Source organism: Dermacentor andersoni, chromosome 6 (genome assembly GCF_023375885.2).
Source record: "Dermacentor andersoni chromosome 6, qqDerAnde1_hic_scaffold, whole genome shotgun sequence".
Lineage (NCBI taxonomy): Eukaryota > Metazoa > Arthropoda > Arachnida > Ixodida > Ixodidae > Dermacentor > Dermacentor andersoni.
The window spans coordinates 12,189,602-12,208,826 of NC_092819.1; the positions used below are offsets into that span (position 1 = coordinate 12,189,602).

The following is a 19,225-nucleotide window of genomic DNA, read 5'->3' on the forward strand; positions in this document are numbered from 1 at the left end:
CAAGGATGCTTCAGAATTAGCGACTGCTGAGGAATTTTGCAAAGATCTAACCAGAAGAAGCATATCTATGACTAGTTCTGAGTTTCAGTGTTCAGTAGAAATGACAAAACAATATGTTCTTGCGTGTTTTCAGTCACAGCATGCAGAATTAGAATACGAATTCTTTATGATTGAGCTATAATGTGAGTTTGCGTCTTGTAAGACAAAGCCTGTTGCAGGTTCAGATTTCATTACGTACCGTATCCTGCAAAACAGGGGACCTAATGTTCGATTGGCACTATTAAATTTACTCAATATATTGTGGAAAAAGGAGTCTGTCCAGAACTCTTCGAAAACGGCACGTGTGATACCTATATTGAAGCCTGGCAAAACACTTAGCTCTTTTTCTTTAATATTTTCGTCCTTTGAGTCTTACGAGCTGTTTAGGTTGCAATGGTGGTGTGAGCAAACAGAAGCACTTCCCGACCACATGACAGGATTTCGAAGGCGGCGATGCACCATGCATGCAATTTTGGATATCGTTACTTATGTTCAACACGAACGAGCTAGGAGAAATGTCACAATAGCGGGGTTTTTTAACACATTAAACGAGCCTTTGACACAGTCAGCCATGCTCATATATTGTGTGGCCTGTTACAACGGGGAGTCACTGGAAGGGCGCTACGGTACATATCCAACTTCCTGAATGGCAGATCAATACTTATTCAAACAAGGGAAGCAAAAAGTTCCTCTCACAATATTATTCAAGGAGTCCCACAAGGCAATGCTTTCAGTTCGTTTCTCTTTAATTACGTGTTGGTGGATTTACCGCGAAGATTTCTAACTGCACTACACTACTCTATATATCTATATGATGTTTTGTTTGGGTCTCTGGTTCAAGTACCAGCATTGTTCAATCAACTTTGCCGGAAGGCCTAAATATTGTGGACAAATTCTTAAAGGAAAAAGGAATGGAACTGTCGTACAGTAAGACGGCTGTGTTGCCTTTCACCAGAGGGTATCTAAAGGACTTTCAGCTATGCCTTGAGGGTCAACCACTAGACACAGTGAAACAGCACAGATTTCTGGGGGTTGTACTAGACAGGCAACTTCCTTGGAGCTCTCACAATAAAGCCCTCGAAGCACAAATAAACTCATTAATAAATGTCCTTCGCTACGTAGCAGGCACGAGGTGGGGAGGGCCGGTTTATTCCTTACTAAAAGTACATAATGCACTCATAAAGCAAAAGATAGCACATTCTTCCCCTGTTCTGCATCGAATCTCCCGTTCATCTGAAGAGAGACTCCAATGATTAATAGATAGGGGCCTTAGAGTGTGTTTAGGCATTCCTCCAGTAACCTCAAGTTCCTTAGTAATTGCAGAGACACGTCATCTCCCATTTCCTGTTGTGAGGACGGTTGAAACCTGTGGACACTACTTTAGCGTTTCAGTGCAGCACAAAAGGCACCCACTAGCAGGTGCACTTATTGAGAGAGACAGGGCAAATATCAATTCAATGACCTAGGTGCACAAGAACCTACCACCACATCAGGAATTTAGGTTTTCAGATCTCTCCTACCCCCCCCGCCCTCCATGGTGACTCGTTAATTCATTCATTCAAATAACTTTAATGAATGCCTTGCGATTTCGGGGGGTGGGCCTTGACTCCGCCTAGGTTTCGGCCAAGTGTTGCTGGCCCTTGGCGGCTTCCTCGGCTCGCTGGACGGCTCAGAGTTGGTGCTGCAGGTCCGAGCTGAGCAACGCCGACTCCCAGCGCGCGCGGAGGCTGTCGCTGTTCGAGGCTACATCACCGTTATCCTGTATTGAAGCCGTATATTCCTATAGGATATGCTCGAGTGTGGCTCTAGAGTCAAAACGTGACCCGTTGCTCAAATAAAAAAAAAAAAAAACAAAGTTGCGGTTTCCCCTAAGAGACGAAGCACCTATTGTGATAGCAAATTAGTGAATCGCTGTGCGAAATAAGTACAATAGCTTTAGCGGCCGTATAAACTTGTAAACATTCGCTTACTAACTAAATTAACAATGACAGAGTTGTAAGCGTGACTGAACGAGGGCGCAAGAAGAAACAGACACACAGAGACAGCGCTATCTTTGTGTGTATGCTTGTTTCTATGACCTTGTTTAGTAGCGCTTACACATTCTATCAGATTCAGACCAAATATAGCCCGCCAACGTGTTTCAACTAAATTGACAAGTATGGTGCCGCGCGTGCACAAGTAAACATGAACACATCTCACTCGATGAGCGCGGAAACTCGCTGTCAGAATGCTGGAGTGAGGAATCGCGGCAGCACCAAGCGAATTGACCCTCGTGCATCTTTTGCTTCAACGCGAACGAAACGGCCCAAGCACAGCGCATGCGAAGCTACCGTCACTACGTGCACTCTGTAAACATCGCAGATCGCTTTGAAGATGAGGCCCGCGCTGACTCGCACTTTGGCCACGTCGCAGATCGCTTCCAAGACACGAGCGCCGGCAACGCGTTCCTGCGGCGTCCGCCAAAGGCGTCTACTACGGCGTCCGCCAATCGCGTGCCCAACGCCGTAGTAGACGCCGCGCTTGTCTAGACTCTGTACGGAGCAGTGGGCGAGGATGATGATGATAGTCATCGAAAGAAGGGCATCGAGTCACCCTAGGAGCCGCCGGAGAAAAACGCCCCTCCTCACTCGTCTGACCCCCCCCCCCCCCTTCCCCGGCCTGGTGCGCGACAGGAGAGGGCACGCTTCTGGCCTGCGTTCCTCGCTCAAGTACGCGAGATTGAGGCGCGTACCCTCGCATGCTTTCACTCGCACATACAGCATACGGCGCGCGACGGCGATATTATCGCCCTTGTACTTACTTTATGCGGAACCTCACGGCGACGCCGACGGCAGCAATACGTCTTGAATGTTCATATAATTGCTATCGCAATAAAAGACAGTCTCAGTTTCGCCCCAAAGGCGAAGCACCGATTGCGATAGCACATTATTGGATAGCTGTGCTAGGTAAGGATAGTAGCTTTAGCACCCGTATAGACTTGTAAACATTCGCTTATAACTAAACAATCAATGATAGAATATGTAAGCGTGAGTGAATGAGGATGTAGGAAGAAACAGACACACAAAGGCAGCGCTATGATTGTCTGCCTGCTTCTTTCTACGTCCCTGTTCAGTCACGCTTACACATTCTATCATAGACTCAAACCAACTAGACCGCCAACGTGTTTTAACTAAAATGACAAGCACTGTCTCACGCGCGCACAGGTAAACAAGAACACATTTCGCTCGATGAGGGCAGAAACTCGCTGTCAAGATGCTGGAGTGAGGAATCGCGGAAGCTGCAAGAGAACTGAACTTCATGCAACTCTCGCTTTAAAGCGAACGAAACGACGAAATCACAGCGCATACCGGCACTACGCGCACTCTGGAAACATTGCAGATCGCTTTGAAGATGACGCCTGCGCGGACGCGCACGTTAGCTACGTCCCAGATCGCTTTCAAGACGCAAGAGCGCCTAGAACGCGTACCTACGGCGAGGCTACAACGTTGTAGTCTATGTTGTCTCCACTCTGTATGAAGCGGCGGGGGAGGAGGACATCGAGGTACCCTAGCAACCGCCGGAGAAGAACGACCCTCCTCCCTCGCCTGACCCCCTGCCTCGTGCGCGACAGGAGAGGGCACGCCATAGAGTTTCATATTTAGAAACTCTATGGGGCACGCTTCCGGCCCGCGTTCCTCGCTTGCGTAGCGAGATAGAACCGGATTTGCCGGCTCACCCTTGCGCGAATTCGCTCGCACATACAGCATACGACGCGTGACGATGACTTTATCGCCCTTTGACTTTATACGGAACCTCACGGCGGCGCCGACGGTGACGGTGACGCCCACGGCAGAAATGCGACTGGAGTGTCCACGTAATTTCTATCGCAATAAAATTGAACTTTCGGTTGAAGGCATTACTTGCAAACGAGATACGTTTATGCCAGCGCCCAAAAAAGCTAGCGTTATACTAGATGTACTTTCGGTACCCTGGATATATTCAAGCGTGTACAGATGGTTCTTGCCAAGCAAATTCTTCTACAGCTGCCTTTGTCATTCCAGAATGGAACCAAATACAGAAGTTTAAGCTATCTCACACGACGTAATCAACAGCAGCAGAGCTTTTTGCAATATTGTTTTCGCTACGCTAAACAAATTCAATGCAGAAAACAGAACAATGGGCCATTTTTTGTGATTCGCAGGCAACTTTGTCTTCACTTCATGGTGACATCAACCACTGGCGGAACATGGCATGTGTTTACGAGATATTAAGGAACTCACGAAAGCAAGTGAAGAAAATCGCACAACAATGTTTCACTGGATACCTGGCCTCTGCAATATCCCTGGAAATGTTGCAGCAGACAAGGCAGCTGGAGAAGCACATGTTAATAACGCTACACATGGTCTGCCTATAACGCAAGGCAAATTGCGGCTCATACTAAAACAGATCTCAACCCGTGGTTGCAAAGCGACATGGTTTGATCAGAACTCGAAATATTCATATTTACTTCTCATTGACCCATCACTTCAACTTAAAACCCCGTCCACATTTGATAACTACAGCCACATTTGAAACACTCATTTACCGTCAGCGCCTTGATACCACTTACACAAAGTACTTTCTACATAAAATTTTAAAAGCTGATAGTCCGGAATGAAGTTGTGGCCACGCGGATAACGACGTAGAATCTTCTGGTAGAATGTCTGCGACATGACAAGCACAGACAATGCTTAGCACGTGATTTATTGGCATTAGATTGCAGGCCATTCAGCCTCAGAAATGTCTTAGGTCCTTGGACAACATACTCATCGCAAAGGCGAGCGTTACTGGCCCTTCAAAGATTTCTAGATCTCCATGCCGCTATGACGTACGTCACCGAAGAGCCAGCAGAGAAAGGGGTCGTATTTTGTGATTCTAAGGAAGCTCCTCGCAGTATCAAGTCTGCATTACATCACAGAACTACGAGCAGATGATATCTGACATAAGCGAAGTGCACCACCATGCTCGGAAAAGAGGGCACAGCATTATATTTTAATGGATTCTTGCTCACTGTGGCATCGACGGCAACAACCTAGCTGACAAGGCTGCCCGGTCTACCCACGAAGACACCCAGACGCGTCCAACCCCTTTGGCGAGGTCGGACGCTGTCAGGGAACTTCGCCTACTTGCACGCAAAAAGTCACAAGATCTCTGGATTTTAAGTGCCTTCAATTGCCGATTACATAAACTGGAACCCACGCTACGGCTACAACTGCCATCTAGCCTTTCCCCCGGTGAAACAACCTTGCTGTGCCACTTGTGGCTGGGTGTGGCGTTCACGAACGCATACCCCTATCGTGTGAGAATGGCCGAGTGCCGGATGTGCGACTCCTGTGGGTGCGAGGAAACCATCGATCACCTCTTGTGTGCCTGCCCTCGCTACGGTGTACAACGCCTCTCTCTGCGGGTAACTTTACACCGACTGGACTCAAGACCGTTCACCGAGTCAAAGATACTTGTACCATGGCCACACCCGTCACTCGCACGAAAAGCGATTCCTGCACTAGTGCAATACTTGAAGTGCATCTGCTTAAGAGACAGTTTATAGTATCCCTGTGTATAGTTTCCCTCCCACACGCACTCAGTGCTTACTCTCTCCCTTTTTTCTCCTTGTATTACCCTTTCCGCACCCCCAGTGTAGGGTAGCAAACCGGGTGCTCTTCTGGTTGACCTCGCCGCCTTTCCTGTCCTTGTTTTCTCTCTCTCTCTATCTCTCTCTCTCTATCTCTCTCTCTCTAGAAGTGAGCAATATTCTTGGAAACTATTGTGTAGAATGTTTAAATGTGATAAGCGCATTCTATGGATTTTTTTTTTTTTTTTTGCCTGACTTCCTAATAATGTTGCCTCGCTCGCTCGCCTGACTTTGGCCAATTCAGTGCCTGGTTTTATCTACCTTCACATTATTCTAATCCGTGCTTTCTTATGTTCCCTGATTTTAGTCCAGTTATGGGACCGGACTTAGTGTTTGCCTTAGTGCACTTATGTAACTGGACTTTGTGTCGCTGTGTTTCTCAGCTGACTTTCAGTTTTAGTATTTACATTAGTGTACTTATGTGATTGGAATTTCTGTTATTATGATTCCTAAATACCACCTAATAAAAAAGGACAGTTTCATTAAAACGTGTAAATTTTGGGGGCATTATTTAACGAAATATTCTCCCTAGATTTACACCTTCATCTTGCATTTCAGCATGCTGATGCCACAAACATTATAGCTTTCAGAACTTGATGAGAAATATGACTGTAGTACCAATATCTCCTCGCAAGTCATTCGTTCTTGGTCAAGAGCCAATTTTGTGCACTTATTTCTTTTCTCTCTTCAGAGCTATGTGGATGGTATACCTCTCACAAGTGTTCACGGGGGCAGGCATGGCCGCTCAATTTGTTTGCGGTTACTGTCACGCACTACAACACGCTGTGTAAGTTTCATCACGATGAAGGTATTCAAGCATGTCTGGTACACTGACGATACTTGCCGTCAGTTTTTGTGGTAATGAGCGACACCATGAATGAATGATGTCATCAACGTGTTTTAATCTGCAAAAATCTCAAGAAACATCCAGTGTTAGGCGGTTAATAAGTAAGCGACCTGCTACTGCAAGCCTTTTGCAACAGGAAATTGTCACAAAATTATGGAAATGTCACTGCAGAAGTTTTTGCGTTTATGTCTGTATACCATGTAGGGAGGTGGTGGGGCACTGCACAGAAACTGACCCCCCACTCCCGTCAGCAAAAGTTTACGGACCACGGGAGCGGGTGCCAGACTCCATCGACGCGCCACCTGCCAGCGTGGACACTGCTGCCGAGACCCCGCTCAAGCGCCCGTAAGCCTGCGCATTCCATGACATCTCACAGTCTGCCATGGTGCTTCCCTTGACGACGCACGCTGCTGGTAGACTAAACGATCAACGGGCAGTCACCTGTCCCACTTCCTCTGCTCCGTCATATCTGCGCGGCTGTTTCACTGAGTGGTTGAGGCCAAGCTGGCTCGCAGTCCGTCGAGCATCGCATTTCTTCGGTTATCTCGGGGCCTACTGCCCACTCACACGTTTTGAGATTCTGTCAGAATGGCTTACTTATTACTGCGGCGCTATGTTGTCGGAAGAACTTCCAACATATGCTACCGACGTGATGCTGCTACTTTCATAAAGTGCCGATAAACTGTTTCAATGCTTTTGCACGACAAAGGGTACCGATTGGAAAACCATGCTTGAATAACTGGCAGCTGATATTGGAAGCGCTTCCGATAACATAAGACCGCAGTGAGAATCAAAGCGTTCTGCGTCAAAAGGTGGTAGAGTATACAGTAGACCGCACGATAACCGACAAACCGAGGCTCGCGACGGACTCGCTAGCCAGCTCTGCCGCAGTCATTCAGTGAAAGAGCAGCGCAAATGTGACGGAGCAGATGAATCTGCACATGCGGCTCCCCCCCCCCTCCCCCTTTGAAGGCTTCATCGACGAGCATCGTACCTCGTTAAGGAAGGCGACGTGATCCGATGGCACATACGTGGGACGCGCATGCGCACCGCCGCAAGAGCGTTAGTCTCGACAGCAAGCGCCGTGCCGCAAGATGGCGCGTCGATGCAGTTTGCCAATAGAGTTTTCCAAGCGCTCCCGCTGTCCATGTAGTTTTGCTCACGGGTGTGCGTATATCTGAATGCAAGCTTCTTACCTCATATGCTCAAATGCTTTATCTACCACTGTTGCCTAGCGATTTTTTTTCAGCGAAGGTAGAGCCTGACAATTTCGATGTTGTAAGCCACGTATTCTTGTACGTACATTACTGCACCATTCTACCAAATCGGAGAACCCCGGTTAACTTATAGAAAGCATAAAAAGAGACGGCTGTATACTCCATCGGCGCCCGTATTAACTGTTGTGTGCCACGAGCCAATAGCGCGCATGTGGTTGGTCGGTGTAATCATATCTCTGACCGCACCAAAATTTAACATGACAATGGCTTATTTCATTTTCAGAGAAAGCGCATACTTGTGGCATGTGTGCCAAGAGGCTGCTGAGGACATAAAAAAATATATAAAAGAATAAACAACTCGTTCCATTATCTCAGTTAACACCGTAGCACGCTTATCAGCGCGTTTAGCGAAACTCGGTCTTGGCTTTTTTCACTCCGCACTCCAGCGTGCATCGACCTAGACAGCAGACAGCGTCGACTTCACGCCGGCAAGTGAATTGGAAACCATGCGACGCTTCCTGGCGTGGGGAGAAGCGCGCAGAAGCATATTTTGTTCATTTTGACTACTGACGACGTCCTGGTCGCCTTCTGAGACTCAATCGCTTATTATGACTTCCTCTGTCATCACGGGAATCACAATACAAAACATGGAATAATGCTTAACCTTCCTAAAACTTAACATTTTTGTTGCTCATCTGTCTGTGCATGTGACAACAAAACCAACAATTTCCAGGGTACGAGGATATCCAAACGATATAAAAACAACATCTTTCGTTTCCACCGTCGTAATTACAAGTCTTGTGCTTGGGTGAGTCCATTTTTTTGTTATGTTCGTTATGTGTCTCAGCCTCTCCCCTCTTTCTCTCTTGGCGTATATACATCCTAAAATCTGAGTGCCTTTACATGAGAGCATTATTCATGTTTGTCGTGGTGCCTACCTAGCGGAAGTAGGCTTAAACAGTTGACAAGCAAGTGCATCGCCCAGGCGAAATGCGTTGGTGGAAAAGGATTCGAACGTTTTCTTCCTTGTTAAAGCCACCGTTTCAGGGTATGACACATAAAGCTTGCAGTGCCTTAGGTTGTTCCCATCCCGAAGCCCGCAAGGCCATCGATGTCGTTCATTATCAAATTTCGCAATAGGCTAAACTTTGATTCAACGTTCCTCTGGCAATGTATCAATGACACTTATATGTCAGCTCATATCTAAATAAAATTTCAGCACTCAATATGTCTTACTTACTACAGAGCTACAATAACTCCTCCAATTGCTGGATACCTTGTGGAAAGGTTTGGATATAGGAATGGGTCGATGTTCCTTTTCGGAATTCTTGTACTTTGGGTGAGTACGTTCCCTCTTCAAATCACACGTAAGGAAAAAGAGATACGTATGGTATATTGCGTTGCTGGCTTACGCATTTTAACTTTTAGAGCAATAAATTATCGGCTATAAGCAAAGGGAGTTCGCTGATACGAAAATTATTAATAACAATTACGTTGTGTGCGGCAGTGCAAAACCGCCTAGACATAAAAGTGAGAACATATATGCGCATGTGGTTGTGACTAGCTTTATATAGACAGAAGTTCCCATGAGACAATTGGAGTAAGAGTCAATATAAATTGTTGAAAAGAGGCTTAACATTGCGAAATGTGCTTTTTTACATCCTTCCCAGCAACCTTTCACATTACGGTGTGTTATTATTTGCTACGTAAAAGAGTGGCTAGCACATTCCTGCAGACAAAGCTCCAATATGCAACCTTCACAATTTTCGATATTTTGTGCAAGAGTACTGATATTCTGCAACTTATTCCATGTTTTGAGTTTGAATCCAAGGCTTAAACCACAAAAATTAGATTCCATTCATCCCATTTACCATGCATACCTTAAACTCTTGCTGATGATGCCCACAGTTCAGAGATGAGCTCGTCTGCGTTACGTGTATTTCGCCACATGAAGATGTACAGTCAGTACAGTTCTCAGCGATTGAAACGCGATACTCAGACAGCATGTCGACCGCCCCTTTTTGCCCCACCGGTAATCGCTGAGGAGGCCGAATGCAGTTAAGATGCATCAAAAAGATTCTCGCTTTTATGTGATACAGAATTGCGTCATCTCAGTGTCATCAGCGCCCACCCGTGGCACAAGAAAGTACGGGCCGCCATGTTGTCTGAGTATCGCGTTTCAATCGCTAAGCACAGCACTCCGACGTAATAGTCGCTCTCGCACGCTCCACACAGTACGCTTCCCTGGAAGTCCTGATCGACGGGATTCTGGCAATATGTATCTAGTTCTGCAGTCCTTTGGCCGCTTCGACCGCTGTCTCTTTTGTGTAAACCGTAGCTGGTCAGTGTGTCACTTAATCGGAGATTAGCTTTGTCGTTATAAACGAAGACCGAAATGTGGGACGAGGCGTTAATATTACGTTCTAACACAACGACTCGAGACCTTGGTGATCCTTGATGATTGTGGCATTATTCTTTTTTTAAGTAGATGCTCTCCCCTCGCTTGCATTATCTGATTTTTCTTATTGCTAAGAGAAAAAAAAGTTGTGTTTACATTATGCATTTTCGGTGTCGGCACCTTGCAAGGTCCTAAAATCAGGCGTGTTTAGAAATGGAGTTTCTGACAATCTCTGCCATTTGCCTAGCTCACTTCGTTCTCTCTCTCTGGTAACACGTATGTTATTTCTTCCCTCTTTTTCCTTTTTCTGTCCTTCAGACCCCAGTTACATTCATTCAGTGGATGGCATCGTCCTGCAGCAGGCAACGCAAGCAGCAGTGGGACGTTACGACTGATTCGCGTACATGCTGACCACCCACCTCTATTCTATATTGCCTCCAAAGCGGGAGACGGACCTCGCCTACCCCCACCCCAAACACAAAACATCCTCTAACCATTATGCCACAACCGCAAGTGCACTGCTCTCGTGCCAACACTAATTAGGACTTTAGGTGGCCACCAAGTGTTGATTATTGTGATCATTATGATAATGATGAAGTGTGAGGATGGTGATAATGATGATGGCGATAGATAGATAGATAGATAGATAGATAGATAGATAGATAGATAGATAGATAGATAGATAGATAGATAGATAGATAGATAGATAGATAGATAGATAGATAGATAGATAGATAGATAGATAGATAGATTCAAGGTCTTGGACGTAGGCAAATAATGCTAATCGCAACAATGACTTAAAAGTAAGTGCAAGTGAACGAAAAAAAATCCCTTGGCGCAGGAGGGATGCTAACTCGAATCGACGGCATTATGTGCGCAGTGCTTTACGAATTAACCTACCGCGGCGGCCATCCTCCTGTCCACTTTGTGAATGAAGAAAGACGCGATGTCATAAGAGTCGGCGCCTGGACAAAGAGGAGCAAAAAAGCACAGAACCGAACGCAATGTCATCGCCAGTGGCATGCAGTACGTGCAACGTCGGCGCTCGTCCAATAGTCAGATACCTATTGTGGGATCGTCCCGATCTCGCGATAGTAAGATAGAAATAGAAGGGATGCGGCGTTAATTCACTGGACTACGCCACCCTCTCAGGTCGGCGACTGGCGAATTATAAATTCTCTATGAGAGTGTGCTAGCGAGGCCGGTTTGATTGGCAGATCATGAACGTGCTGTTTCTTCTATATTTCTTTATTTATACTACAATTCTCACAAATGACCATCGCCCTGCTTAAGCCACTGAGCCATCTTTGTCATTAAAGTTCATTTGCATCCCTCTTGGGTCTTTGAGCACGTGTCCTAAATCTGGGTAAATCTGGGGGTGTTAGCCAGCACCGCTCACAGCCTATGCGGCGGATCCGAAACATCCTTTTAACCAGCAGGTACCATACAGTGCGTAAGCTTCGGAAGCGACCATAAAGCCTCGCATGCTACCTCATGGAATCAAAACTGCCAAATTAGGAGCCCTTTCTATGTAGCAATCTCGAATAATAAGGGGATTTTGGGGGAAATCATATAAGGAATCATATAGAGGAAATCATTTGTTATGCTTCTTTGGACTAACGACGGAGCCAGCACGAGCTTTTTGTTACGGTTGGTTACTTTCTATGGGCAAACTGATACTGACCCTTTGCACTAATAACTCCACAGAAAATGTTTTCAGAAAGTTTTCGGTCTTATTACTGGTTCATTGGTGATGAATAGGATCCCATCCGAAGCGCGTTGCACTTAATAGATAAAGGAATGTGCGCTGTGCCACCAATGTCTCTGGGAGAGCACTCCAGTAGAAATCCTGCCGAAACGTTCCGTTGCATACCTGGAGGAGCTTACGTATTTTGCGACATCTGAATGTGCCCGGGCGCAGATTCAGGTAGGGAGGACAGCCTGACAAAGCTTAGAAGGATAGGGGTGACATAATAGTTCTAATTTAAATTATCGAAAAATCGCATCACGCTTCAGTGCCTTTCAAAAATGATGTGCAAGGCAGCGCACGCAGCAGTGTCTCAAAACAGTTCTCAAAGCATTATGGGCTAGTACAGCGATATGGATGTACAAACGACATTGAAACGCCATATCTAGAGCACAGCAGCTTCTGCAAGATATCATGTTAAAGAAGCTCCGCCATGCGCTGCTCGTCAATAATGGTGACAGTAAGGCCTAGTTCTGTACTTGTTGTACTGGTATGCGGCAGTAAGCATATATTTTAGCCTCGACCCACTAAATAAGCGTATTATGAAATAAACGTATGTGTGTCCGCAAATAAAAAAAATTACGTCGCCTGTCTGAAATGTTGTTGGCTAGACCTCTCAGCTCAATAACCTAGTGCTTTGCCTAATGCATATTTCACCGTCTTCTCAATGGGACACCATTGCGCTGAAACCAGTCACATTCATTTTCACCAGTTCAAGCGACAATGTATTACGTAGCTTCAGTGTAGGTGTCAATGGTGAGGCCAGATTCTTTAGCTGTATAAGACCCTTTGCCTTCCAAGGGAGCCTCAAAATTGTGCATTTATTGCTTTGTATTTGTTTAAGTGTCTGCCTTTCTTTTATACGTATCAGTGAAGTCGCATCACATTTCATACAGGTTATTCCCTTGATGGTTATGGGCCTTAAGGGCGAATCACTAAGAAAAAACACAGAATTAGCTTGACTCTAGACCTCTGCTCCAATTTCGACATATCGCTCCACTGCCTACGGGCGCATTGGATGTCCTAAGTCTTCAATAAAGTATGGCCGCTGTGAACACTTCCAATAGATTGATGAGTGGACTCCCGGCACCAGCTATGCCAGCAACAGTGCAACCACTTGTCACTATGAATAGGGCGTGCTTCAGCTCATGAATGTCCAAATGATGTACGCCCTCCAAAACTTCTGCTTTAAGTACCGTGTTCTTGTTCAATTGAACAGTTATATACTACACGAACAACGTAACCGCACTCGGGAAACCATGGTGGCCTCGACAAGTACGAGGAGTCCGGCACATTAGCGTTCCCTCTTACAGTTCATCGTGCCTCCTTGTCCCATCTGCTTGAAGGCGACCACAAGCTCCGTGCCTCGTCATGGCTGGTATCGCCATGCGAGCGACCGTAGCGCACAACACCTCGACCTCACAAATCGAGTAAGTTTGCTTCTACTCAGCCAAAATCACCGCCTCCGCTACACTGAATCGCATGAGCAACATGTTGCACTAAACTAGATGGTCTGTGCCGACGACTACACACGCCTACGAGTTCGCGTGAGCTTACGTAGACATGTGCCAGAAACATACGGAAGAGGAGCATGGCTCATTCTCATGCGGTATCTTTACTGTATACCCTTGCAACGAAACCACACGTCTCTGTACTGGCAATAGCTAAAGCCAGTCTTCTGCGTTGCTCTCACGTTAACTATTAACATGCAATGTAATAAGCTATTTTAGATAATGTGACTACAGTGCGCCCTATATTTGAAACAGTAACGCGCACCCGTGCAGAGATGAACAAATACAATACTCTGTTATAAACATAACGACCTGCACGCCAAAACATTTACATGTTTTCGTTGGCAGTAAGGTCAATGGACTGGAGGCACTAGAGTTTGATACCGAGTTAAATAATTTGACTTCGCCGCATTACCGCTCTTTTCTTCGATAATTCGTTTTTCTGTTTTTATCACTTTCTGTGGCGTTTAGGCAGCAGGTAAGAAAACTGCGACCCAATCGGCTTGCTGTGGGTACACATTGCAGGTTAAATTACGTATCTTTGATCGTGTCATCAGCAGTGTAAATCACATTAGAGCAGGCCAGAACTATCTCTTCAACGCTTCAGGGCACTCAAGTGTCCAGAACTAAACAGAGGGCCTAGCGGATGAGGCTGAAGTGAATGAGGGTCGGTGATTTGTCAAGTGCTCGTGGGTTTTACAGCCGTGTTGCGAACAGTTGGAAAACGTTATATGTGGCTTTTCCCGGCTCTCTGGATGAAATTGATAATTCACCGTGGTTTTATTTGTAGGAAATTGGGGGCATATTAGGGAATGATGCGCAAGCAAATTGTGAACTGTTTTGGTTAACTGTAGGATAAATAAGAACTGCTGAAAAGCGCCACGGTCGGCATTTCGGGAAACGTCGAGGGGTTGGTGCAATGGCGGCACGGCGTCGTTTGCTACGCCTCCTCCCCTGGCGTCGAGGACATAGCGTGGCGCCGTCTTCCGGAATCTATCCGTGAAGTAGAAAACGTCATCACGTGATACCGATCGCAAAGTGTTCGACGTCTCCCGTGGCTGAGCCCGCTCAGTCACCGTTGTTTTCGTGTTGGAAGCGTTGAATGTGTGCGCCTTAGCTGCAAAACAACCTGGTGTGCAGGCCAACAAAGGTACTTAGCGAGCCAACGTACGGCACCGTCCACTCTCATCGGAGCGTGTGCGCGCGGCACCACGCGGCGCCATTTATGTTTATTGAGGCAAGCGTGATCGAGCGCACGGTGCGCGGCCGAATGGTAAGATTTCGATTTGTGTTGGTTGCCGTGCATGATTCAGAGCAACGCTTCGCCCTAGTTTTGAGGGCGTAATTAAACTGGCGACGCATATGATGCTTTGAGATCGGTTATTAAGTTCGCATGGCTTTTAACAGAGGTAGCCATACGTACTCTTCGCGCAATATCAGTGCTGTTCGCGGCCTTCGTCGTGGCGAGTGCGGCGTGCCACTTTCACCAGAATTATCGTGGGACGATGATTTATCACCAATGTATTTTAATAAGTGGAACTTCAGCCGATTATATTTTTGCGTCCTCAATCCATGCTTCCACCCTTGCGCTTCTCTGCGCAGGGTATTTTCACTGTTGTGATATCAAGTGAGTACGCTGCCAGCCCAGTGTGCATCGCTTGCTCGGCTCTTAATTACGATCACCCTATTTCGTTTTCAGTGACTCTGCCAGTCTCTAGAATCAACCATTTCGTTGACCAGCAGTTCAGCACATCACGGCTGCTAACAGAAGGAGAGGCAGTGTGTGAGGCTGACCAAATTCGAATATGCAGCGTAAAGGAAAAGCATGAGGGCAAATTGACTCTCGCCGCCCTTGCGCTGCAAACAGCTGGAATAAACGTTCCTCTCCGCGAGGTAGTGATCAAGGACCGAGTAGGGAAGACCGCACCGTGTAGTTGCAAAGCAGGATATGGACGCGTGTTCTTACTCGAAAAAATAAAAGCGTTTACTTCTGTGCAACACTGAATTTCCACTTGCACCTAGCTTTTGCATAGTCTATGCACATATTACATGCATAAATATGTAGTTACTTTTTGCTCAAGCTAGTTATACTATTATTCAAGTTGAACTAAGTAGGCAATAAGCGTGCTTATTCAATTATAGAAACTAAGTTTACTTCTCCATGCTAATACATAGTTGACTATTTTGGACTATTTTATAGGAAACACAAATGCAGACATATGGTAGCGTTGCTCCTGCACATACGCGCAAAACAGAGCGTTCAACTTCTATCCTCAACTGATTTGCCCCAGCGGTGGGCAAATCTCAGAAGGCAGGCTTAGCAGAGACGTATGCACCAAGAAAAGTTATTGACTTGCCATGTGTGAAAAAGGTAAATGAATGCATATACCAATAGGTTGTTTCAATGTTTCACAGCATGAGCATTTTTATAGTGGATAAAAAGTTATTTACTGATTTATATATATGCAGTTATAATAAATTATAACTTTATCTTTTTATGGCTGATGCAGATCGGGTGGCGGATCCTGAAAATTGTTTCTCATTTGTGTTTTGTTTCAGCCAAGGAGAAGCAATGTGGTTCTTCCTGAAGGGGACATTATCACGAGGCGCTTGCACCAGCGGCCACCCGTCACCTGCACTTTGACACAGCCAACACAATATGTACATGCTCCAAAGTGACTAGAGTCTGATATATTCAATTACTTGTTGTAGTGTGTCATACGTTAAAAACACAAATACTTGGGCCAGTGGGTCACACTTGAAAAAGCTCAATGCCTATTTCATGTTTTTGCTTTATTCATTTTATTTGTCATGTCACACTTCAAAGCTGTGCTGTTTGCTTCGTTCTGTTCTTTTGCATGTTAGCCAGCACGACGTTAGATACAGGGTGTCCCATCTAACTTTAGCCAGAGCTTAAAAATATGTGAATGCCACGTAGCTTGACAGAACCGAGGTAATATTGTTTGCCGTCGCTTGGAGGTACTCAAATTATTTTTTTCATTCCACCTAATTAGGTTTTTAGTCTCAATTAATTAAGCAACTTCTAAAATATTATAACTAGATGGAAAGTGTCATGGAAAAAACTGTAGAGCAACATGAAAGACTGCCGCTACAGCTTTCTGTTGCTGAATATGTGCTACATAAAAGTTCTTCCGAGCGTGAAAGAAGCCCGCGAATACACGCAAAGTGCCTCGAGCGACCAGTCCCCCGATGCAGTTTTGCGAGTTATCGCCCTTGGATTTATACGGAACTTCACGGCGACGGCTGAAATGCGCTTGGAGTGTCTATATAATTGCTCCAGCAATAAATGTTTTAGGTAATCAAATCAAACCGAGCGCTTCACAAAGGCTAGCAAATCGTCAGGTTTCACATTGCACGTTGCGCGTAACCTCCCACAAGTTATGCAACCCGAAGGAAATCAGCCGCGAGCTTATCTCCAGCTCCCGATTCCGGCGAAGCTCGGTGTGTTTTGGACGGTCCAAGGGCCGGACAGGAAGGTTCTGCGTTGGCACTGCTCCGGGAACAAGGCACACCAGCCTGGCACAAATAAACGTCGTAAATTCTAATACTTACAGCCCCGGGCCAACGCCGTACACAAAATCTTCTTCGCCGAAGTACTCACTACACACGCGATAATGAATGTTGGGCTGCTTCCCCATTCTCAGCTTTATCAACCATGCGTACTGCTGCTGACCGTGGTCACAGACTCCAAGACCGCCTACGCAAGCTACCGCAAGGGGAACATCTCGCCCGCGGCACTAGCGGTCCTCACCAAACGCAAATCACCGGGACGAGCCATTGAGCTCCGTGTGGGTCCCGGCTCACTCGCAAGTGGAAGGCAACGCACTCGCCGACCACTATGCCCGAGAACTGTCAATCCGGGCCGAAGACGAGCCAGAGCTACCGCACCTAGTGACAAATTACAAAGACATCACCCAAATGTACAGAAGCGGCAGATGTAGGCTTCCCCGTCCACATCCGCAACTTATCCGAAGGCAGCAAACGATCGTGCGACGCACGTAAGCGGGGTCGGTAGCGCATCCCGTGCTCTTGTACAAGATGTTCCCAACAGAGCATGACACTTCATGCCCGTTTTACAGACGATCAGAATGTACTTTAGCACACATCCTTGCAGAGTGCACTAGGCTCAAGAACCCCCCACGATCCCTACCCCCCACCCTCCCCAGCCCCAACCCCTCCCCCCCCGAGCTATGGGAGACCTTGTTGTCCAGCCCGGACCTACCAACCCAGCTCGCACTGGCGGCTAGGGGCCAGGAACTGCTAGACGCATATGGGACCTCAGAAGAAGGTTCCACCCCGTCTGGTGCCAGCGCGTACCAACCTTTACTAAGGGCTCAATAAAAGTTGATTTTCTCCCCCCTGCTGCTGCTTGGTTTTGGGGTACGCATGAAAACTCGCACTGGGTTCCGTCGAATACGTTCGGCACAGCGGCACCGAGCAGTAAACCATGCTGAAACAATAAACCAAATTACTGCCTTCGGGATGAAAGATAGCGAGCAGCACTGGCGTGGCTGGCGGCGACAAAGCGAGTCACGTGATGCCGTTTGCACGTCACATCGACAGCAGCGCCGGTCTCTCCTGTGGTGGCCCTCGAGGGCGTTGGTTTCTATACAGAATGCGCGCACTAGTGACTCTGCGTATTCATTAAAGTGATGAGAGAGCCAAATGTACGCAGGCTGATTTATTATGCTAATGCAGGCGCACAGAATTTGGAATGGGAATAATACTTCCATGGCAGTTTTCATTCGCTACGGATCATACAAAAATTTTATTCATTTGTAAAAAAGAATGCCAATTTTGAAACTCCGCGCTTTCAAGTTATTCGAAAACAAATGTAAATTATAACTCTCCGGTGTCTGGGCTGGCACTGTGGCAAATTGGCGAAAATCCTGGGCGAGAATTGGAGCAGCCATGCGGCTATGCGAACAACTATGGGGAAAACAGCTGGGGTGACGTCTTGGGTGATGACTTTCGCGAATATGTTTACGGCCATTTTGCCTATCTCGGCTCCAGACGCGTCCGCATTTATGCTTAAACCGTTTGTGGCGCTGTTCCAAGTTTGCTGTCTTCACACAGTACCAATTGTACCATCGGCTGTATATTTCGACGGGTACAGTGCCGTCTCACGAACACTCCAAAATCCCTGAGAGTGATCGCCAGAGGATTCCGCCCCTGTAGGACGAAGCATACAGCCTGTGTTGGTTGAGCCCGTGATGCGATTAGCGCTGGATTTTATAGCTCTCAACGACAACTGTGGCATAATTCAACGTAGCAAGGACCAGTGAGGCATTCCAGAAGTGACATACCCAGCTTCTGTGTAAAGGGCGAACGACAACATGTAGCGTCTAATATTTAGTCGCATCAACCTTGCCAACTGTCGCGGAGTGTTCATCCTCTAGCACTCGAACCATCTCTAGTCATTGCGCCGCGATTTTCGAAGAAGAAATGAAGTGGCGCGAAAACGCGGTAGTTCCCTATAGAGTGTTACGGAGAACAAGGCCATATGAAAAGTTGGCATCATACAAATTGCGCCAGTGTGTTTTCAGTATTTGCCATAAACCCACTGAGGTTGCGAAATGTTAGTGTGCGCTAGCTAGCCTTCATTCTCGGCAGTGCAGATAAAGCTGCGCTTTCTATGGCCTTTGCATCAAGAAGAATGCAGCCACGTTCGCGACCTGGCTTTTAGGCTTGATTTACATGACGGTACGGATTGCCAATTTACTCCGAGGAGGTCGTCGAGCTGCTACACCTGACACTGGCAGCATCGACTCCGGTGTTGTGACGTTGGCTGGATC

General features: G+C 46.7%; 1 protein-coding gene across 3 annotated transcripts in view; it reads left to right on the forward strand.

Annotated features, from left to right (window-relative positions):
• The window catches only part of LOC126521225 (MFS-type transporter SLC18B1-like), a 50,032-nt gene extending 32,244 nt beyond the window's left edge, over positions 1–17,788 (forward strand). For 2 of the 3 annotated variants that reach the window (XM_055065831.2, XM_055065832.2), the window contains 5 exons: positions 6,381–6,476; positions 8,487–8,561; positions 8,999–9,092; positions 13,212–13,328; positions 15,969–17,788. In XM_055065831.2, the coding sequence (XP_054921806.1) occupies positions 6,381–6,476; positions 8,487–8,561; positions 8,999–9,092; positions 13,212–13,328; positions 15,969–16,088 (502 nt within the window). In that variant the 3' untranslated portion in view covers positions 16,089–17,788. Of the gene's footprint in view, positions 1–6,380; positions 6,477–8,486; positions 8,562–8,998; positions 9,093–10,469; positions 13,329–15,968 lie in introns of those variants that run through there. The other variant, XM_050169854.3, reaches the window with a different exon arrangement.
• Positions 17,789–19,225: the final 1,437 nt, after the last annotated feature.